This window comes from Patagioenas fasciata, chromosome 9 (genome assembly GCF_037038585.1).
Source record: "Patagioenas fasciata isolate bPatFas1 chromosome 9, bPatFas1.hap1, whole genome shotgun sequence".
In the NCBI taxonomy this organism is placed as follows: domain Eukaryota; kingdom Metazoa; phylum Chordata; class Aves; order Columbiformes; family Columbidae; genus Patagioenas; species Patagioenas fasciata.
The window spans coordinates 20,355,899-20,380,105 of NC_092528.1; the positions used below are offsets into that span (position 1 = coordinate 20,355,899).

Below are 24,207 nucleotides of genomic sequence, written 5' to 3' on the forward strand. Positions count from 1 at the left end.
TACTGGTTTGGCTGTTCAAAATAATTTTGTAGAATAACAGTTCACAAATATATTTTCTTGTATAAACAGATCTGTTGGAATTGAGCACTTTCTAGGAGCACTGCAAGAGAGAATTACTATTAGTTTTTCAGCACTAGAAGATTTTTGAAGCATACTGCAAATAACGGTTTCCATAAGTGCCCACATTTAATAGGATTTTGTAACATGAGTGTCTTTGTCACGTTGTGGCTCTGATGAATATGAAGACAGTACGTAGAAAGACTTTGGTTAATTTAAATTTTACCCTTTGTGTGGTACCGTAACTTTCAGAGCTTGAACGCAGGGGCACAGCTTTGCTCTGTAATTAACCCAGCTAGGCAGAGTTCAGTGCATGTGAGAGTGAGCCTCTGATTTTTTTTATCTTAGAAGCTTACATTGATTTTCTGACCTTGTTGGATAGAGGTTTTTTGTTTGTGTATTGGTTGTTTTGGGGTTTTTTTGTGTGTGTGTGTGTTGGTTTCTTTTTCTGTTGCTCTGAACATGCTCCTGTAATCATCTTATTTCCAGAAGATACTAAGGAGCCATAAACTTAAATACCATCAATGGGCTCAGTAGTTTCTCTGTGTCTTAGAAAAATACAGGTCTTCAGTGTGTTAAAATCCATATATTCAAGGAAGAATAATCTTTGCAAATGGCAAAAACAGGTGTTGCCTTTGTTTACTTAAACTTTATAGTTACTAACAAAATGTCTCTTTTTCTCCCTTTCAATCTTCTTATGTTTTTAGCAGGTGTGACCTGCAGAGTTAAAGGAGCATTTTACAAAGAAAGCAGGAGAAACAGGTGAAGATGTTTACCCAGCAGGACAGCCCAGAGTGTGTTTTTCCCTCTTTAAAATGGGAACTAACAACAGCTGAAAGCTGCGATGGGGCATTCTCCCAGGCTTTGGGGAGCGATGGTGCCTGGTGGAAGGAGCAACCCCTTGTAGCCGTGTTTCCAGGGGTTCGTGCTTCATCTGGCAGGAGACAAGTTGAACCGTAACTAGATGTGGCCAAGGGCAGAGACAGCAGGTTGTGTTCAAAATGTCTTTGTTTGCTTGCTGTCATCAGGAGCTGCACTGAAATCTTCTGGTGTTTCTGCAATCAGCCTTAAATTGGAAAATAACAGCAGCAGATTAAGCAGTTGTTGGGCTTCTTCCAGTCACAGTAGTTTATGCTGCCTGCACACACTCGTTCTCACATGCGTGTGCATGGCTTACCCTTTATGCCTATAGGTTTATATATATTCTATATATCCCCCTGATTTTTGAACAAAGAAAATACAATTCTTAAAATTTACCTTAAAATTCCATGTTTCTGTAAGAGACTTGTACATTTATAGGAAGAAAAATAGGTATTTTCCTCTTACAGTTTATCCTTAATTTGGCAGCATGTGGAAACCTATACATTAACACTTATTATTTCATGCGTTATTGTTCTGGAAATATGAAAGGATAGGAACAATGTGCCTTTGAATGCCTTTAACTGCGCTTCTTTCTATTCATTTACCAATACGGGTGTATCTTTGTATTGTAAAAGCATATGTTGGTTGTTGAAAGCTGTTTTAGTTGTAGGAGATAGTCTACTTCATTAAGTATAGAGACCATTTGGTGTCATTTTATGTCATCTCCTGGCTGCTTACTGAGTTTTTAACCTTGTTGCTGGAGTCCTGCAGTTTATTTTATCTTATTAATAGCACACCTTTAAAAAGGTCAGGCCCATTCAGCTATAAGATGTTGATGTGATTTGATTTCAGGAAACAGAATAGCTGGTGCCTGCTGTAGGGGTGCTAGACAAATGCTGGAAGTGGACTTGTGTTGGATGGTGGCTTGTTAAAAGTTAATAATTAGTCTTAGGGAGAGCACTTGCTTCAGAAAAATACTTTGGTAGCTAGTTGATGAGCTGGATTTAAAATATAGATAGTGTTTAAAACACGTAAATAAACCCAGCCTGTTTTGATTGAGGTAAGTTCATTGGTCCATCAACAGAGCTGAATAATCAGTAATTTTCAGATGGAGGGCAAGGGGTTGCAGAGGCTTGGGACAATAATCCCTTGAGCAGAAACAGCTGCAGCTGGGGATGGATGAGTCTGCTGGGGAAATTTCCAGCACTGATAATGCAGTGGCATGTTTGAAGGCAGAGCATTTGCTGTTTCTTGTGAGACTTAGGGCTGAGGTCTGAGCAAGTTGAAGACGATAAACTGTCTGGGTACTGATGGGTACGACATGTCTCACCCTTAGAAACGCACAATGCTGTGGACTTGCTGGTCTGCCACAGGAAAGTTTTATAACCAAAGAGGAAATAGGCTCTGATCCAGCTACTTAGCTCTTTAATAAAACTCCTACATATGTGACCTAATTTGCAGTACTCATTATTTTAAATTCAAAATTTTATTTTTATATATATATATCTAAATGTGGATCTGGGATCCTAATATTTACCACCCATGAGAAAAAATTGTCATGGGTAATTTGATTAGTTCACTTTCTTCCAACTGCTGATAAGTATACTAAACATATGCCTACAGAGGGTGATTTTGTTGATTTAAGAAATGCATCCTAGCAACGTAGTATGCAGTAAGCTACAAAGCTATTGTTGTCTTCCTATAAATGTGTCATTAAACAGCATATCCTAATATAATGGCCAAGGTGAACATAAGATAAAATAATGCAGAGCAAGATTATTCTCATTTCCCGTTTCTCAACTTCATGAATGTTCACTTCTGCCTCTGTGTAAGAGTTACACAAAATCTTCCCAGAATGATTTTTTTCCTCAAAAAAACCCTCTTAAATAAGCTGCTCTTTTGGTCTTTGGAAAGAGGGGTGGTGTATTAGTCATGAAGTGTATGAATAATATTGTCATATGAAATTTAGAACTTAATTATCGAGGTGGAAAAAGCTTTCCCCCATTTTTATGAGAATTTGTGCCTTTTGTTAGCCTAGAAAGCAAACTTGTGGACACAGACTGCCAAGTCATCTCAGGTAACATCGCTTACCGCAAATTTTAAAACCTGACTACAAGGCGGCAAAACACTTCCAGCAGCCAGGCTATTCCTCTTTGCACTCGCCATCTGGATATTGTGAGTAAATTACTTTTATAAGCCTGTGCTTCTGGAGTATTTCCTCTTTCTCTTGTGCTCTGCAGGGTGAAGGGCTGGGGAAGGCGTACACGGTCCAGCTCCCCTGTCATGTTTAATTCTTCCTTTCTTTCTCCACTCAAGATGTATTTGCCTCATCAGTCATCTAATCAGTCCCAAGGCTCAAATACAGTGTATTATTTGTTTGCTGATCCTATCAGCTTAGTACATAGAGTAACGTTGACAAGGGATGTTTCAGGGGTGAAATGTGGTAGGAAGCAGATGTGAGGCCATCAAAGACTGAGGTTACCAAAGGACAGTTTGTAGCAGGATGAGGAGGATGGTGAGGAGGTGTGGTAGAAAAACTCCAACAAAAATGGTAAAACAGAGCTATGTGGCCCTTCCAACAGAATCCAAAACCAAAGCAGATCACAGAAACTCAGAAAGGAGTGGTAGTATAGGCAGGATTGGAGAGTTTTGACAGTATGAAGTTCACTGAGAAAAATGAAGCAAAGAGTTTTCTCTTTAAAATAACAATTTTTAAGGACTTGATCTTAATTCACAGTGACTGGCACATATTTGGGTGATTGTAGCCTTCTTGCACTCACTCTCTATATATCAAGGCTCTGCAGTAATATAGTGTTACTGCTGTTAGCTAAGGAAATTTGCTGTTTGAAACAGTATATAGAAAAGATGCTCCCATATGCAATTCAAAATAGAGGCTTAAGTCTTTTTGCTTTCCTAAATCCTGTAGGCACTTTGGAAGATATTGCTTACATAAATATCACAGCTAATATTGTATTTTGTTGACAAAACTATTAAATTCACTGAAAATATGCTTAGCATCTTCCCTTGTGTTTTGTGTAACAATGATTTCAGATAAAGTGAATTTCTGAGCTTAACCACATGTGATATTTATTTTAATTGGCGATCAGATTGAATAAAATCCACAATTTGTTCACTCAATATTGCATGCATTTCCAGATAATTATTTTCTTCAGTAGCAAGGCTCACAGTAATGTAGTTTTTCTACTCTTTTTTGCCTTCTAACATGCCCTGGATTGCTCAGGTCTCATAGTAATTGTTGCTTGTACTTAAAGTGAAGTTTTTATTAAAAGTAACTTGATTAAGCATCTAACCAAAAGCCAGAAGTCAATAAACTCTATCATAATGGTTTTCGTCTCTGCCCTGGAAGAAATTGAAGGAGTTGATCTAAATTTAGGTGTATATAATTTTGTTTAAAAGGAGCTTTCTTGGATACAGTTTTAATTGGGGTCGGGGAGCTTGCACTTTGCACTGGGGTGCCGTGTTAACTCCTTTGTGGCAGTGGAGTTACAGAAACTGCTTGTGGGCAAACTTCCAGCTGGCAGAAAATGTAGAGAAATAAAAGCCTCTGATGATTTCACATTAGACAGAACAACTACGTTAAGATAATGTCTGCATATGCGTTTGCACTTGTATACTTTAAATCAGTTTATTAAAATAGGTGCGTGCAAAAGCTGTAGTTTGCTATTACCCTGAGGAATAAATGCACATGAATCATTGAGTCTTTCACTGTTGTGTTTTTCTCTTTTTGCCAGAATTTTGTTTGCAGTGTAAGTGTCAGTGAAATGTGCAGTAATATGGGCCTTTAATCTGAACCATTTGGGGGTGCGTGGAGGAATAAAGTTGAAGAACAGGCACGATACACATTAGACTGCAGTGAAACTGTTATTGTGTGCCCGTATTTACTAAGTAACATACATTCGTTTTCTGAAGGTTTCCAGGCAAATCAATCAATTTATCTTTACTACCTGCTATTTAATGTCCATTGCACCTGGTATAGTCAATTATTGTCAATTTTTACTTTTTTTTTGTCTGTTTATTTGTTTTTGACTGTAGCTATACTGTTAAAGCTGTGGTTTCACTTTTTCTTGCTCCCCTGATTAAGAAATCTGAAGCTGTTCTGTGTGTTTCAGTTTGATTAAATATATTTAGACTTCCAACCCCTTATTGGTTTTTCCATTTTTATATTTATCCTTTTTTTGTGTGTCAGGGAATATGTCATCTGTTAATGTCACAGATTTTTAAGAAACTTGGGATGAAATGTTGTATCTGCCTAATCTACATAGGTGATTTGTTAAGAGAATATTCACGTCATGTTAATAACAAATAGACCATCTGCCTCCCAGAATTCCTCCAGCTAGCAGAGAATTTAATAGATGACTTTGTCATCATAGTAGGTGTAAGAAGCAGTGCAGGATGACCATGCCAATATTTTTCTGTAGTGTAGATACGTGACCACATTCTGTATGTACATACCCAGTGAAAACCTGCTCCACCGCTCAATTCCTGAATCCTGTTTTCTGTCCTCATGTCTGTCTGTAGCTTCCTTAACACCACAGTAAGAACAAACTGAGACTCAGAAGCATAATATCTTCACAGGAAGAGAGACAAGAAAATGTACTGAAGTTTAGCATTGATCTGTAATGATTCTTTTTATTTTTTTTTCCAAAGATTTAATTGATACTGCAGCTTTGAAATAAAGCACTTTCCTCTTTACTGCCTAGCAACAGCCACCCCCCTCTGGCCTTCAGGTTGAAACATCACTGTACTACAATAGCCCATTTGTACTTGCAGTAAGCAATTCAGGTGATTGCCCATTAAAATATGTTGAATACTAGAGGGCATTTTTCAGCTTTGATTCCAGTTCCTGAACATCTGCGTATTGCTGTTGTTTTTGTCTTTTATTTGTGCTTTATTCACTTAAAAATGGGCTTTGAAATTTTAGTTTGATCGTAAGAGAGGCTGAAAATGAATTATATCATTTAAGTATTACTCCATGAAACCACCACCCACTGTTCTGGGGATGCTACATGTGATTTATTTAATTTTCAGATTAAAAAGAGCCAGAAGTCTGAGCGAAGTCTAGAACAGGCAAGAAAATGTGGGTAAATAGATTGTTTTGGGTAGGAAGTTACATTTCTGGGTTTGCAAAATGAAAAGAGGTAATGTTGCACATGAAGAAGTGTAAAAGGAGGAGGAGTGGGTAAGGTCCCTTTCCTGTGACTATTCTAGAAGAGTCTGCACTGGGATGCCTGTGTTTTACACTGTGTGCCTGGATGTTGCAATGTGCCCCTTGAGGATGCACTTTATTGGGAATATAGAAATTCTATTGTAGAGTAACCACTTTGCATTTTGTGGCACAGGGACTGCTGAGAGGAGGTGTGAAGTGGGTAGATCAACCTTAGAACTGACAGAGAGGAGGACTTTTTCGTATGGACCTGAAGTGGACTGTGCAGGTTGTTGCAACAGAGAGAGTGTCTGCAAATTTGCTGGGCTAAGAGCAAACTTAGAGGATTCTCCTTGCAAACAGTGATGACTTTGGAAGCCAAATCTCAGGCTTGTGATTGGTAGAGACTTAGAAACAGGCAAGCAAATACTTTGAGTTTTGCGTGATTGAAAAAGTTTAACATTCTAGTTTAAATGCTACCATACTGAGTCAGAGCCCACTTGATGTTTTGGGAGGACCCAGTTCAATGGAAATACACAGCTCTGGCCAGGCCAGGTTGCTGTCTGCACACAGGGGTGTACAATGAATCTGGTGTGAGGCAGACTGCAAAACAACTCTCAAGTACTGCATTTAAGCGGAGTTATTTTTATGGGAACTGTTTGGGGTTTTTTGGGGGATATGAGCAGGGCAGGGAATCCATTCTTAACAGTGGATTCTCAACACTTTGAAAATATGACCTATTTTGTATAGTATATAAGGATGTCCTCAGGACCATTCCTTCTTGCAGCAAATGAATGATGAAATGACGAGGCCTCTTTGAGGTCGACAGAGCTAAAGGAATCATTGAACTTACTGGAGAGGTACAGAGGTGAAATCAGAATAAAGGCCAGCAAAGGAATAATTGACGTGTATGGAGACAAATGATAATTGCATACTAATAATAAATTTACAGTGCAAGCGGTATGTTCACAGTGTCCATTTACTGGAACTGAGTTTCAGGAGGAGTGGGGACATGCTGGAAGAGGGCCAGAAGAGATCAGGGAGGGTAGTCGGAGATTTGAGCAGCAGCAGCAGCTCTGAGGAAATGGATGAGAAGACTTGAGGATGTTTGGCTTAAGACAAGATCAGACGAGGGAAGGCTTGTAAGTATGTTAAAAAAAACTGTTGCAAAATGAAAAATACGAATCTGTCCTTAACATCAGTGGTGGAAAGGAGAATATAAAGTGTGCTCAAATGCAGCAGTATGTGAGGTGATTATTTAGGATGTACAAGGAGCTTCTATATTTGGAACAGGGTAGGAAAACATCTGCCTGGAGCAGCAGTTGGGTGAGCTGAGCCTTGAACCAAATGCTCTCCTGTGGTCTCTTCCCAGCCTCTCTTTATAAGATGTTGCATTTGCTCCTTTGGAGACAGCTTTTGTATATCCACAAGCAATTTGATTTGTGGTACAGCATAAACAACTTCAGGACACTGTTTTGGTTATCAGTGTTGATTTCCTCAACTGTATATTAAGACTGAAGGGTCAGTTCAAAGATGTCAGTATTTTCAGATAAAAACAAATTCAGCTGAAATGCAGTTTGGCTGGTGAGGTAGAGATTATCTGAACTAAGATGTGATGTGACATTCGTGATAACATTTTCCTTGCATAATTCCCTAGAAATGGTATTGTATCCTTTGTCACATTTTTTTCCCTCCAGTTTTCATTTTAACTAATACTCCTGACTGAACTTTTAAATATTAAACATCTAAGCTAAGATGTTCATTAGAAATCTCTCCATTTCCATTGGAATAGCACTGGTAAGTTAATATACTGATAAGAAAATGAGACTGGTAACAGAAAGGTTGCATGGCATCGTCTTGTGGCTATTTTAGGCTTTCCTGTTGAAAGGGTTAACTTTTTGAGATTCATGAAATAAAATGAAGATTTTACCTTCTTTTAATTTAAAAAATTAAACATTTATTTGGGGATTTATCTAATTCCAAATAATCCTAAATCTTCAAATAATGGATAGATTTCCTAAGCATTGCTAAGTTTTTCTAGGATTTTGGGTTAGCATGCCCTCTTAATTCCTCATTGTCCTTTGGGAATGGGGATATTATTCAAAAGTTAAATCATACGGTTCAAATAAAGATGTCCAGTGCTGTCAGAATAACACCTGGCATTCAATCTAATTGCTTTTCAATTCACAGTGCAACTGAATGCTTGGCAATTGAAAGGAATAAAATACTGCTGGCTGGGCAGTATTGAGACTCTTTTTTTTTTTTGATCAGCAGATTTTCCATATAAAAAGCAAGGTTTCTAGTTTTTTTGTTCGATAGGTTTTCTGTATAGAAAAGTGTTAGTGAAACATCCACTGCTATTCACATGCACACGGAAATGGTCTCTTGCTGTAAGTAAATGTATAATAATTCTCTCTGACAGTAAAAGGTACCAGTTGGGCTTGATTATGCAGCTGGTCACATTTTATTGAGAAACTGACATATTCCCTGTGGTCTGGGAAGAAAAGATGATGATATCATTGTGAAGTTTGCTGGGTCAGTGCTCTGCCTGTGAATGGGGGGTTATGTGCAAGCACTTTCGAGGTGGGGAGTTGTCTTTGTACCGTCCTTGAGCTGCAGTTTGCATTGCCCTCGGCATCGTCACCTGCTGGAAAATGCAGGACACGGTTGTTTGGAGCCTGGGACCTGTGTCATTTGGAGCTTGGGACCACGTGTCATAGCAATGACTGGTTTTGCACTATGTATGAAAGGTGTCTTCTCTCTCTTCTCCATCTGGAATTAACGGTCTTTAAGATTTTGAAACATAGCCCATTTGAGGATCTGGAGCTGTTGTTTTCCATATTAAGGGTTCTGTGGTACATTAACTATTCTGAAAGTGAATAATGATCATAATCCTGTTTTTCACGTGTTTGCAGAATGATGAGGGAGAAATGCTAAAGTCTTACATTGGGAGACTTTTTTTTTCCTTAAATAATTAGACTATACAGTTTGATGAAAATTATATTCTCTTTGCATATTTAAAACAGAGGCTAAGATATTCTTGTATGGCCAGAATGAAAGTTTAACTAAAGTCATACAAATCCCTATTGTGTCTTTGGAAATAGTACGAGCTTAAAATGCTTTAGATGGAACTGTGCAAAGATACAGATTGTGATGTTATACACACAAAGAATCCCGTATACCGTAGAGGAAAACCTGTCTTTTGTTACTGAAACTTAGCAACTATGTAAGTTAACAAGAAAAAATAGTGGTGGTGATCTTATTGATTTTGAAAGAAAATGGCATTATTTTGAGAGATCCTCTTGCAAGCGAGATTGTTCAATAATAATAAAAGGTTTCTTGTGCAGATATCTCCATTCTGCATATATTTTGAATAACTTTTCTTGCAGTCAGTTAATCTGTTGAAAATGGTTTACTGCATTAAAAGCGAGAAATGTATGAAGGACCAGACTAGTCCTTTCCGTAGTAAGCAGATGAAGACTGAGAGCTCAGTGTTAGGAAGAGGCAATATTTGCTTGCTTTCCTAAGAAGAGAGTAAACAAAAGGAACCATGTGTCATAGCAATGACTACTTTTGCACTATGTATGAAAGGTGTCTCCTTTCCCCTCTCCATCTGGAATTAGCAGTCTTTAGGATTTTGAAACATAGCCCATTTGAGGGTCTGGAGCTGTTGTTCTCCATATTAAGATTTCTGTGGTACATTAACTATTCTGAAAGTGAATAATGATAATAATCCTGTTTTTCACGTGTTTGCAGAATGATGAGAGAGAAATGCTAGATGACATGCTCATCTGTCTCTACACTGGCTAATTAAGCAAGGTACATATAATGGAAAAGTGATTGGTTAAAAAAAAAGGTTAAAAAAACCCCTGTGATATTTAATAAAGTGTAAGATACTTTGATACCCAAAACCCATGAGTATAGAATCAGGTGAATACTCTCTTAGAATTGAGAGATATTCAGAACTATAGATTTTTTCAAAAATCTGCTAAGCTTAAAATGGACTAGAAGAGTAGCTGAGGGATTTTGTGTGTTCTTTCTCTGTCTTTACCCTCTTCTGGGCAATCATTTGATAGACCCTTCTTGGAAATCTTATTGGCATTCTGATGTTCTGATGTGTTTGGAAGATTTGGATGCTGGCTAGATGTCACTATAACTGACATCCAAATCTTTTAGAAAGCTTGGAAAGCTTATCTACGGCCCACTTATGATTTTGCAATGTTTATTGTAGGAGAACAATGAATTGCTTGTTTTTCAATAAACTGTGGAATCACAGAGTGAGAAAATTAGTAATTTTTCAATGCCTTCCACCATCTGCCTTGAAAGCAAGTTTGGCTTCTATCCTGATGTTGGCAAGTGAGATTTAACTATCCCCATTAGTTTTATTTAAAAGGTATAAAAGGCATTTGACTGTCTGATGTAGTAGGTAATCACAACATGCATGGTAGTCCTGTAGTAAAAAACAAAACCCCACAAATGTACAAAATAGCTAAGCTTGGAAGCCAGCGTGGGCTGAGATCTGAGGGTGTTCTTCAGTCCCATGACAAAGAACTTCTCATGAAAATGAGAGGTTTGGCGTGAAGCTGTTGTGCGTGTGATTATACTCTAACAGGAGAGGGTACGTATGGTCAGGTACCCCTTCAAAAGTCTAATACCCAAGTGTACCTAAACATAGCACAAAAATGCTATGAAGTTTTGTTTAAAAGTAATTTTGTGCCTGCTCATGGTATAATTTTCTAAATAGATGACTCAAGTCCCTTTCTGCTGAAAATACCCAGAAGGTATAGTGCACATAATGTTTAAAAAATAAAAAAAAACCTCAAAAGCTTTTTTTCTGTTACAGCACTCTGCAAGCAAATCTAGAGCTGGTGTTCTGTTATCTGATGTTACGTGCTTTTTATGGTTTCATGATGTACATTTATTCTGTGTCTGTGAAAAGTAAAAGCTGCCGTAAGTAATACTCATTTATGTTGATAGCATGATACCTATATTGTAGGCGCTATGTAGCATTTCTTCCCTTTGATAGCAAAAGTGATATGTTGTTACCCAAGAATGAACAGGGTTTTAGCTTCCCCATCCTTAGGACAGACCGTGCATTCATCTCTGTGTTCTGACGAGTCGTGTATACTTTTTTCTGTCAGACAGAACTGGGTGACGGTATAGGGCTGGCAAGAAGCCCTCCCTCCCCTGAGAAGTCCCTCTCCAGTGGAGAGGCTGCTGCAGGTGATGGGGCTGGCCAACCAAAAACCAGGAAAATGGAAGAAGCAGCATCATGTCACATAGTTGCTGGCTCATATCTAGTGCCCAAATGTTATGTTTAACCAGGACTTTCCATTGCTTTAACACTGTAGGCCAATATTATTTTGTTTATGATTTTGAAAGCATATCTGAATAGACCTACCTGTTAGTTTTGGTCATTACTATGATCACCGTGTGACAAGAATGAACAGAGTACCAGTTTTCTTGTGACCCAGGACTGCCATGAAATTAATATCAGTGCTAAAAAATGCCCACAATATTCAGAATGTGCATAGAGTGATGGCGGATGTGACAAAGGACGTGTCACGGATCTGCTTTATGGCGCAATTGCTGGAGGCCTTGCAATGTCACCTGAAGTGGTTCTGGATCCTGTCCTGCACTAAGCTGCATGTAGTCAACTACTTACACCAAGAGAATGTTTCTCTTACGTATTCTAACCTCCTGATAAATATTTATCTTCTCTTGGACTTGGATTTTGTTTATTTATTTTGGAATCAGCAGGTTTGTGGCAGTCAGTTCAGACCACGGGAAATCTAATCTGGCAGGTTGGAGACCAGCCAGTTGAGCACCCTAATTAACAGAAACATGTAATTAAAATTTAAGCAGATGTGGCTTGGGCAGGTGGTATTTCCTGAACGCATTTAGTTTGCTGTGTGTACATGCTACATGTGATGGATACAAATAAACACTCTGCAACTGCGAAATCTACTTGTGCATATGCTGAGCAGTTGGTGTGTGTGAGTGCTGTGCACTGACCCAGCACTGCTGAAGCTGCCACATCTCCGCTCTTAATGGACTGAAACGAGTTCTGCAATCCTGAACATACGTAAACATTTTTAAAACTCAGCCTTGGCAAAGTTTGTGGGTAGGAAAAAAGACATATGCATGGAAATCTATAAATAGAATAGCCCCATATGATGCTTTTCTTGCACTCTTTTTCGGTTATCTGCTACCAGCTACTTTTGGAAACTGCATATTAGGCAAGATAACACCTTGATCTGATGTAGCATTACAAAAAATGTAGTCTGGTGAATTCATTATGACTCCCAAAATTTGAAGGCAGCTACTCAGCTGAAAAATTGGCCCATAAAGATTCCAAGTCTTTGTTTTTAGTTCTTACTTAAAATTCCAGTAACTGCTCTATCAACAATCTCAGTCAAGTGAAAGAAAATAAAGAATGAAAATTTACAGTCAAAATTTGGGAATAAAGAGATTAGACAAACTTCTCCCTAACTCTGCAAAACTGGAATTGAGGTTTTTCTTTGCTTGGTGGCTCCTTTTTTTTTTTTTTTAGGGTATTTCTTAACCTCATTGCAGTGTAGACATTCAATCTTGAAAAAAAGAAAGGAAAGGAAACATAGAAGCAAACAAACAAAAACCCCACACAAACAAGCCATGCTTGTGCGGTGTTTCACAGTGTCCCAGTATATCACCAGCAACATGCAGCTGGCTTATTTGCAATATGTTGTTCCCTTCTTTAGCAAGCTGTGTCAAAAAAGTGCTGTTTTAGCAGATGACTTTCTATTAACCGGCTGTAGCTCCATATTGCCCACGGTTATTTGAAAATGAAATTTCTCTGTTTTATGTGTGCGTGTGTTCATTTACCTCTTATATTCATAAGTTAAAAATTGGTCTTTTTAAGCTTCAGAGGCTGCAGAAAGCTTGGCTTTACTACAGATACGTCTTATTTCAAATTATTTTCCTAGCTCTAGAACTTTGAAGCTTCGAGAGTCATGGTCTGCTGCTCTTCACCAGCCAGGACATCCAGCTGATCGGGCAGTAAAATACAACTTAGACTTCTTATTTACACAGAAAATCTGAGAATGTGTCTTCATAAACACTTACTTCATCTTTTCATCATATCAAAGTGGGGAAACTTTACCTTATTCAAATGAAGCAGGGTATGCTCTGTGTTCTAAGAGCAATTTAATCTGATTTTTTCTGTTCAGGAACCGAACTTATTTGAGGTGGTGCAGAATATTCATGAAACAAGTTTATGTCCTGTTTTGATGTACCTTAGTTCAATATCTGATCTATATCAGAAGGTAATTTGTGGAAATGTCTTTGAGAGTAGCTGATGAAGGCACAGTATTATTCAGACTTTCATTTTTGTATTTATTAATGTTGACTCTAACTTGAGACCAACTCTTAAGTCTGTGGTGGCTCCACTTCAATAAATTATGCAGATTTACGGGAACAGAGATGTGCTCATTAACTTTGTGGCTTTTCCCATTGACTGAACCTAAGCTGTATAAAGTATATTTTGTAATGTAAGGAAATCAAACATTTGGCTGGCATTATTAAAGGCAGTATTGTAAATGGAAATTGGCAATCACATTGCTATTGATTCCTCCTGAGCATGCAGCCGCTTGCAAAAGCGAGAAACATAATCATCCCAAGGGTCTGTTTCATTCCACTGCTTAAGGCTCACCGCTATCAATCTCCCTGCCCTGGCAGTTTTAGGAAGCAAGTTAATTGACAATTTGTAGAGGAGGACTATGAAGTGCGTGTGAAGTGTTGGGATTTTTCAGGATGGACTGCCAAACAAACTTTATACTTTTCTGAATTTGTTCTGGTTTAGGAAGTACTGGTTTTACATGTTATGCTTGTTATCCAACTAGTAAGTTTTAAAAATAATGAGCTAAATTAGTTCTGACTTTAAGTCAATGGGGTCAGCAGAATTGTATCGAAGACCAAGTGCAAGTCAGTCACTGAAAAACAACCTGCTGGTGATGTTCATAAGATTTATCAAAGTAGTCCAATATGTGCTGATTTATTGTAATATAACATGTGCTCATAATTTGTTATTTGATTTTAACATACTGTAAAGATATTATGGAGTAAATAGTGAGAGTGCTCATTCCTTTAACTTAATCAGATATATTGTCATAAAAGTTTCAAAGATGGTTATTTAATTATGAGGTGGAAAGTAACTTCTATGCCTAAAAGAGCAATTTTATTATTATATCTTCTACTGTCAATGCTTAATTAGTCTTATTGATACTGAATGCTTCTTGTTGCAATGTGCTATAACCTTATTGGCCTGGGATAAGTTTCTTGCAATTATTTATTCTATTATTGTTTCTGTCACCTGAGGGAAGTGCAGATATTATCTTAATGATTGTGTTAATCAAACAGCTTTCTGTATTTCTGCACTGTCCAATTTTATGTCATTACATTAGCAGGCACAGGAGATGAAATTGGAAACTTGTAATGCACCAGAGATTGGATTAACTCATCTTTTTTGTGTAGACTGCTTGAAGACTTATTTTGGATAATTTAAAAAGATTAAATCTGCAAGACATTTACTCCTGCTGACAGGATCTCTGAAGTCTTTGACATAAGTCCATTGTTCTTGCAAAAATTTTGAACTTTGTGCACTAATAACTTTGCTATCATAATGCGGGCTGGGGTACAACAAATATTTTAAATCAAATAATCTTTGCATATTTTGTAAATCCCTTGGATACTGGAATAGTTATTTCATCCATATAATATGGTGAGGAGCATTAGACATTTGAACGTAATATATAATGTTTGAGCCATTTCTAGGCTATTTTATAATAGCCTAGACATATAATAACTTCACTTTCTGGCTTATTAAGATTTTGATGCTGTCTAGGTGGTAAATGTTCTCTTACTTGAAACGTCTGTGGAGAAGGGAGTCTTTGCTTTCCATCATAGCTTTCTTTGGCAGAGTTCTCCCCAGGGTCAGTGCAGGCCCTGCTGGGAGCGGTGCTGGGAGCATCCATCCTGCTTGAACACACAGAGGGGCCTGCAAAATGCTTGGTGGGATTCTCAAATACCTGTTGCTTGCAGTACTGGTTTAAAAAAGTCTATGTGTTATTCAACTGTTGTTTCTGATGTGTGCAAGACAGCCAGGATATTTTTTAAGGCTCCACTAAGGATCATAAAGCATCTAAATATAATTGGCCTTCTCGTGAAGAGAAGTTTATGTTTTGGGTAGTGTCAGAATCTCTGTGTTTGGAAATCAATACTTTTGTGATCCTTAGTTTTGCTACTCAGTCCTGAGAGCTTCCCAAATAAGGAAAAAAAAAAAGAAAATGCTCACAAAATTCAGCAAGTATTCCATAAACTTTCTTGTATGGCTTTGCTTACAGAAGTGCTTGCCTATGAAATAGTGAAATCCTTTCCTTTACAAAATTAGTCAAAGCCTTTAGTTGTCCTTTTGGCATATCTGTCTTTCCGTGACATTACCATGTTCATCTAATGGCCCATCTGGTAGCGGGTGCTGAACGGTGACACATACCTGGGGATACAAGCTCAGACCAAGCCCTTTGAAATCTCTGTTGGCCTGTCTGGTAGGTACCTCCAAAATAATGTCCAGGCTCATGTTGTATGCTTGCTAGGCTGCTGCCTCAGGTAATCCTTCAGTGCAGGTAGGAAAGCTGAAGAAAGCTTTCTGAAAGCTGGTGAAATATTTGGGGGAACGGTTCCATTCTGTTTAACAAATTTGCATTACTTGATGAATTTAGACCAAACACGTAATTACAACTGATCTTCAGCATCATGCCCTCCTTGGAACGCCTGTTACTTCAGATTGTGTTCTTCAGTGGTTGTTTAAACATATGCTATATCAGAAACTTGATCAACGCCAGAGAAATGAACTTTGAAACAATTACTGTGATAATTTTTGCAGGATTCTTTATATTTTAATTAGATATATTCCCTATAAATATGTTTTTCCTTGTTTTTATTTCTCTAAAAGAGGTTGCTTTTGTCTCACAATTGGCAGAAAGTTATTTAAAATAAAAAAGAGGGCTGTTTTTTTTTTGTGTGTGTGGTTTTTTGGTATTGTTTGGTGGGGTTTTTTTTGTGTTTCATAGATTATTAATTGAAATGATTGACTGATGTGTATTAAGGTACAAGTGCTTTAGTAGGAAATAAACTAAAACTGTGTTTACTTGTGTTTTTTTTTCCAGAGATTTGTTACGATCCCCTAGAGAAGATGATGTAGACATTGCAATGAAAATTCTGGTTCAGTGGACTTCCCAAGGCCTTGAAGATGTCCGGCTGGTAAATTACTCTGTTTTGCTTGACCTACCAGGCTCTTCTTCAAACACAGTAACTCTGAAAAACAGCGGTGAATGCTTTTATCCCAGTGGACAGCGGTGCAACAGGGAGACCAAAATGCTTCATAGCCAAGACCTCCTGTACTCGTATGCAGCTTACTCTGCCAAAGGAGCTCTTGAGGTAATGTGACCATTTGTCTCTGTCAATTGTGGTGAAATAGAGTTAGAAAACATCAGCTTTTGTTGAACTTGGCTGGCGAAGTACATACGGTGAAATGCCCAGCCTTAAAATAAACATATTTAGGTAAAATATGATGCAGCCAGTGTCAACTCAGACCTAAAAATTAGTCAGACCTGAACACTTAATATGATATATATTAAAAAAAAACAAAAAAAAAAAAAAACAAAAAAAAAACCCATCTGAGTTTATAACTTAGCATCTTCTGCTTGAGTGTAAAAATCTAAAAGCTGTGTCGAGGACTACATTTTATCCTTGTTGATGTATAAGTGCTTCTGATTTGAGGGATGCCTGTAAGAAGGGTAAGATGAGATTTTCTGCAGTGACACCCTCAGGAGTGCTGGGCTGATACCTGGAGCTCCTGAATTATGGTTGTGGATCTCACATGCTTTTTTCTATGGCAACTCAGTTGACACATCTGCTCTGTTTCCTCTTGAAAACCCTAATTTGTATTTTTATCTTACTGTGCTGTTGTTAGGAAGTTTTGTCAGCACAAAGATCTTGCCTATTGGGATTTGTTACTCGCCAAGTGAATTAAGATCTTGGATTATCTTGTTTTATCCTCTTTACTGCCTTCACTGGCTCCCTTCCTATATTTGCTTTCCAAATATATTGGGGCACACAAAAGGGTTGTAATTTCTGTTTACTTTCCTACCCGAGGTAGCATAAATCTCAGTAAATATTTCTGAAATACAAAAATTGCAATTTCACTGCTAACTGTTGTCTTTCTCCTTTTTAAAATATTGTGCGTGACTTTCAGTGATGCGGGAGTTTTTCCATTTTGATTTCTTTATTGTTTAACAGTATGGCTTTGTTTTCATGACTTAGAACACAAAGAGCCTATATAAAAAATTAGCAAGTGGCTTTGGGTTTGGAGGATACCTCATCCAAAATACTTTTATGCTTTGTGAATATCTTAATACTTATAGCATATCAGTTACTGAATTTCTAACAGTGAAATGAACTTTTGTGTGTTTTCCTTTTTATTGTGACAGTTTTTGCCCATAGCACTATTGATAAAATGTAATGCACTGGGGAAATCTTGTAATAAGTCAAAATTGGGAAAGCTACATGATGCTCATGAACTCATTTTATGAACTATCAATATATTTTCAAATTTTGGACTGTAGCGGGGGGGGGGGAATAAAAAAAAAAAGCACAACAAATGAACTGGTAGAAAGTCAGATCCTTAAGTTTCTCATCACGAAGCCCACAAGCTTCAGCTTCTCTTTCTTAAAAGCATTGGAGCTTTTTAGTCCAAGGGATTTATTCCAGAGAGGAGAAGGAATGGAGTTGTTCTCCACTGAGAGAGACTTCTCTCCATCTCCTGTTTTTGTGTACCTTACCTGCCTATTTTTCCGATTGAGTGTCATGGTCATTATATCCATACAGCCTCTGTTCTGGGGCTCTATCAACCCAACAGCTTCAGGTTGAGGTTTGTTGCTAAGAAGTGAAAGGGTGATTCTTAGTCTACATGATGTATGCCTTAACTTTTCCATTGACAAGTAAAATGTACTAATTAATGGGTTTGGCTTCTCTCATCACTTAGAAACTCAGTATGTAATGTTGTAAAAAGATAGAAGTACAGCTGTGGCCTTTGAGATTTAGTTCGTGAAAATAAATGTGTTGCTAACAAATTCATCAGATTAAAGGAAATCCAGTGTTCCGGGAAGAATCGTCGATGTTATTACCAGCAACACATGTACCACTTCCAGTTTTATTTCAGGGCAGTTTTCTCTGTGATTGAGTTCTGGAGAAATGAGGACCATGCACACCGTGTTCCGCTTGTCACTAGGGGTGTATCTTGGCTTTGGCAAGACTAAAAGTTTGTACTTGAGCCAAAGAATGATTCTCTGCACACAATTTTACAATCAGTGTTTTGAGGTACCTAGCAAACTCACAAAACTTCAGATGCTTTCTTTTGTTCTTCAGAAAGTCTACTTGAAGTGTCCTTACATCTAGAGTTTTGCCTGAAAGGGAAATTTCCCTATTTGTTTAGACTACGGATTGTAGGTAGTGATCTAACCTTCTGGACTTTCAATCCTGCACAGTAATCTGTACTATTTAAACTAATGGAAGCAGGAAAACTTTAAATGAGCAGTAGTAGGTGGTGGCTGTTGCTAGGTTCAATTCTCAGAGGATGGCTTGATTGCTTGCAGTGGAGCTGCAAGTTGTATGTTTTGAATATCTTGCAGTGGGTTGTGATTGCAAATCATGAGGGTTTTCCTATAAAAAGTTATTCTTGTAACACCTACTCATAATCTGAATAATTTTCTTTCAAATGTGACACATCCTTAGTAGAAAATTTCTATTGTGTGTCACATAATCAGGTTGAATTGCTAATATTGCTTTGTTGCTGCTGCTTCATTGTATCTCATTTGTATATTTGGTTTGCTAGAAGTTCAAGCAAATAAAACCATTAAGTTCTAGCAGTCTGCCTATCAGCAGAGCTACAGCTCTGCCTTCATGTTGACAAGGTTATTTGTAGAATAGCAAGACTCATTTTCTTTGACCACCTGTCATGTCCATTCGTCATACGACCATTGTGTATGAGCCATCCAATTTGTACCTTCTGGTAACAGTCTAAACAGCATTTGTGAGTAAAAATTTGAGCATTTGTGATCTGAAATCTACTTCAAAAATCTACTTAGTGCCATTGTGATGGATGGTACACTTTAATACTTCTCTATAATTCATCAGGGCCTGAAAAGGTGACACTGTTTACCCATCACGGTGACAGGCAGGGCAGCCTACCATTCTGGAGAGAGCTGCTAGTTGGGTTTGAAATAGATATTGCAGCAGTTATGTAAATAATAAATCGTAGACTAGGTCAGTCCAGAGAAAGAATTACATATATGAGAAAGAAAAAATATCAGCTACCTTTTATAGAGTTTAAACCTTTTGTCTGCTTGATGAGTACAGGAAAGCCAGTCCGGCCAACAGAGCACATATTTAAAGGGAGATTACATTGCATTGAATTTATGTGCTAAAGCAAAATATCTTGTCAAACAGTATCTAGCCAGTCTCTGAGTGAATGTAGTGTGCAGTGAATCTGAATGTGCTGCTTCTGACTTCATGGCACACGTTCATCTGGGACCTTTGGCTGCATGTGGAGGGATGAGCTGAGAAGCCACTAACAAGGTGTATGTGAACCCCCAAAGATCCAGCATCCTCCTTTCAGCACCACATTGTTAGGTACTGTCAGTGTGGGTGCATCTTGTAGCCCATCTGTTACCACCCACCGCCGTGATCCCCAAGCACAGGGAAGTGTAAGAAAGGAGACATCTGGACTCGAAGTGCAGCAGAAGGCTGGTGTTACTTGGGTCATCTAGGTGGTTGGTTTAGAGCAGGGCCACTGGGTACAGCGAACTTCAGGAAGAAGCAAGCGTTGAGTTTTGGTGTCACAATATTCATCTGCTGTGTTCCTTGCTTCTTTAGCCACTGTAAAGAGAAAATCGTAGCAGACGTAATGGTTGGTGTGTTGGGACAACATTCAAGGACAGAATAATTAAAGCAAAATGAAGATTGTATTTACTTTGTGTTCTCTGATTTTCTGTAGTTAATGTTTGTGTGACCTGATGTTTTCCTCACATTCCTTTCACTTTAAATTTATTCACTCTTTGCTTTATGGAATATTAAGGAAATTTTGGCAATCATAAATCTGCTTCCAGACATTAAACAGATACTTAGTGTCCTCCGTTATATGGCATTGCCTCATGCTACAGTATATTCTTCCGCATCTTCAGCAACTGGCTGGTGAATGCACCAAATCCCTCTTTGTTCCTTTGCTGTTCCTCCATCGTGGACTCTCTCAGGAAGCCCAGCAAACCTCACTTTCCTTTCCTCTGGACCTCACACACTGGAAGGACTGGTGTTGGTTCAGGAAAGGAGGCAAGAGCAGCACAAATACTGGCACATTCTTGAAATGAGAGTGCATTTGCCAGCAGGGATTTGATGGTTTCACGGACAAGAAATGAATCCTCACCATCTCCAAGGCAGTTCTCACAACACCCGACCATGTCTCGTGTGTACTTGGACCCCTCCTCTGCCCCTGTTCCCTGATGGCTTGGACTCCTCTGCTATGTTACCTTATTTCCCTGCTATCATCCATGTTCCCTGATTGATTCTACCCATTTTTTGTTCGAAGTGTCTGCTGACTTTAGGCATTTACATTTAAAATCTTTGATCAGTTTTGGAGGGGCCGCAGGGAGCAGACGAGTGAGAATGCCGAGTGTTTGCTTCCATCTACAATATGCAGAAGAGATTCCCTACATCTGTTGATAGCATATCAGCCTACTCTGGTTCATTTGTTTTGGTGACATTTTCTCAGCTAAATGAGAACCCACCACAGAGATTAATGCCACCTGAAGCAATACGAGAAGCGCAAATCCATCTGTTAAGCTCACTCAGTAATATTCCCACCATTCTTCAATCCAGGCAAAATGGGAATAAAGGAAGCAGAACTAAGATCGCTGACAGATCCTCTTTCACAAGGAGGAGGGCTTATCAGATATCCCATTGTCTTAAGGCTGTGCTGAGATGTCTCCTCTTCCCATCCATCCTCTTCCTTCCCAGGTCCTTCACTCTGCAGGAGGATGGAAATCTTTCTCCTCTCCTCTCCTACCAGTTCCTCTAATCTTTCCCACTCATTGTGGGCTCCCCACCCGTGTGCCCTAAGGCCCCCTGCCCTGTCTGCCGGGGTTTCCCAGTGCTGCAGCTCTCTGTATTTTTAGCTCTGCACCAAAAGGTTACGAGTTCCTCTGGAGGGACAATGCATCAGGAAGTCCTTAACCCAACAGCTTGCTTTCATTTGATTTGGTTTGATTGTGCTGGAAATGTGATTACTGCACCCTTATTATCTTTTATCTTCCCTCTAGCTAGTCAGTGGTAATTTCCTTAACAATATTTCTGAATTAAGATCGGTGTCAGCGGGTTGGTTTTAGAAAATTTTAAAATCTTCCCAGGTTATTTTTATCCTCAGGCAAAATTTCCAAATGAGCCTTCTGCAGCATGCTCACTTGCACATCTTGAATCCTAAAGGCAGAGAGTGCATATAATTTAGATTAAATAATCACAGTATCTCACCCTAAGTCTTTCAGTCATTTTTGATGGCACATTGGTGCAAAATATCAAGCTAGAGGGAATCTTGATACATGTGTGAATTTAATTCTTTTAGGCATGCCAATTTAGTTCATTATTATCTTTATTAACATTTTGTAAGATTTCTTCTCTGCAGAGACATGTACTTGCTAAAATGAATCCCTAGCAACTGAAATCAGTTTGCAGATGGTTAGGGCTATAGGTTGAATAACACATACATGCAAATGAGAAGAATCATGTGATTTTTGTAACATTTAGACATTTTAGAGCAGCTTTATTTATCTTTTATTTATGGAAGAGTTTCTCAGAAACCTCTTCCACAAATAATCATAATTTGGACCACTGCTTTGCATACCAAGTAAGCACAGTGAATTTTCAAGACAATCTCACTAAGAATATGGATTTTAGAATAGACTTGACCTTTAAACAGAAAACAACATTCAACATTAACTACAGCATAGCTGCCACTCCATTAGAATTAGATATAGAAAGCTGTGAGATGCAATGCGAGGGTTATATAATTTAAAATTGCAGTCAAGGATTATAAAAATGATCATTGAAGAGATGTCCTGCAGAACATCCTGTCAGTTTTCTGGCATATGTCACATAGCCATTCATAAATAAAGTTGTGCACTTCCCTAAAAATAATAGTAGTTCATATTGCACAAAAGCTTGGTTAATATTGCTGCATGATTTTTGTATCATTGAAGAGCAGGGTTTCAAAGACGCGGATGGCTATTGCAGCAAAACCTTTTCTGTTTTATAATTATGAGTCAATAGTAGACTGATGTTTTACTAATAAAATAGTAGTAATGACATTTTAGTAATAATGTCATTAGTAATGAGATTTTTTAAAATGAAAAAAAGGCAAAAGGTGAGGCATCTTGATATCTACATATATATAGCAGATCACTGAGCACTTCCGTGCCATTTCACATAATCACCTAAAGGCATTTTTCAGTAAGGCCACTGTAAAATATTTGAGAGGGAGCAATGTTGAACAAAAACATTATTTATATTCCAATTGCGTGGTAAAACTAAAGGGTGCAAATACTGGGATGTAGGAAGTGGATTTGGTGCTTTATTCACATTTTAGTGCAAATAAAATTTCTGTTGCAAGCAATGGGAATTACATAATTTTTAAGCAGAGTTGAATTTTGTCTGTTAGTAGTTACTGTGAGAGAATACAACTGGAAGTAACTTCTGTAAATGCATGGATCTCTAAGAAATATTTTTCTCCGTAATTATTTTATTGTATAATTTAGACCTGCTAAGTTGCAATCACCTCTGCAGTTCAGTAGATATCTGGGTCGATACCCACCCAGTCAGTCGTCTTTCATGCCCACTGTTTGTTAATGGCGTGTGGCGCAAACCTGGATGTGAAGATACTCCAAGTCACGTGGAAATCTTTCTGCCAAATAACAAGGCACATTTTGCTTGGGTGGTGCCAGCTTATCAGCCCCCTGTAATTTCTTTTACATCTTCCTGGTAAATGTGAACCTACGTACAACATACCCGTGTCTCTTCTGTTTAAGTCCACAAAGGCAGTATCTTCCTCAGAAGAGTAATTCCAAGAAAAAAGCCACTTCTGCTGTGAGCTGTTTAGTTTGGTTTGGGGGATCTTTTTCTTCTAAATTTCTCTAGTATTTTGAAGGTTTAAAACTGCCTTGAAGGGACTTTGATTACACTAAAAACAAAAGCAAAAACTTCCTTCAATGGAGAGAGTATAAAGCAAATATTATCAGCTTTTAAAAAAACATTAGGATGAGAAAAACAACATAAAAAAACCCCACCCTACTAGTGATATAATGAGAAAAATAATAAAACATTTTTGTATTTATATAATACTCAATCCTTGCCTGTGAAACTACTTCTATAACTTTAATGTTAAAAAAAAAAGTATTTTAATGCATGAACAATTAAGTACTGCTTAGAGTGCTACTCAACTTTGTGATAGTTATGAGTAAAATACAATATCAATTACACTATTGTTTTTTCTTGTTTTTTTTTTTTTTTTTTTAGTTTAATTTTGAGAAAGAGAAGCAAGTCTTGAAACCTTTTAAGGAACATTAGCAATATAAAAGCTTCTGTAGTTGAAGGCAGATTACATGTTACCATGTCTACACATCCCGTACCTGGGAGCACATCCATGAAATCCTGACCCTGGCAGTCCCAGGCGTCAGTCAGTCACCCATGAGAATATGGGTTATTCACTGTCATAAAATAAATTAAAAAATCAACACCAAACCCCTACTTTTCTGACATACTGCACTTGATTATTTCTGAAAACAAATGAAGCGTCTAAATAATTGTGGTTTCTCTTGTGAAGTAGAGCTGGCAGCTGAAAAGATGCAGGAGCGACTATTCTAATCTTTGATGCAGCATGATCAATCTTATCAATTGAAACCTTAGCAATGTGTCTTATCTTAGGAGTTATCTCTATTTACCAGTATAACTTTTACAGTCAATATTGAACAACACTTTGTCAAAATCTT

At 37.9% G+C, this 24,207-nt stretch overlaps 1 protein-coding gene across 10 annotated transcripts in view; it reads left to right on the plus strand.

The window, feature by feature from the left end:
• The window catches only part of NAALADL2 (N-acetylated alpha-linked acidic dipeptidase like 2), a 444,279-nt gene that overhangs the window by 223,994 nt on the left and 196,078 nt on the right, over nucleotides 1-24,207 (plus strand). For all 10 annotated transcript variants that reach the window (XM_071812576.1, XM_071812575.1, XM_071812577.1 and 7 more), the window contains one exon: nucleotides 16,285-16,555. In XM_071812576.1, the coding sequence (XP_071668677.1) occupies nucleotides 16,285-16,555 (271 nt within the window). The remainder of the gene's footprint in view (nucleotides 1-16,284; nucleotides 16,556-24,207) is intronic.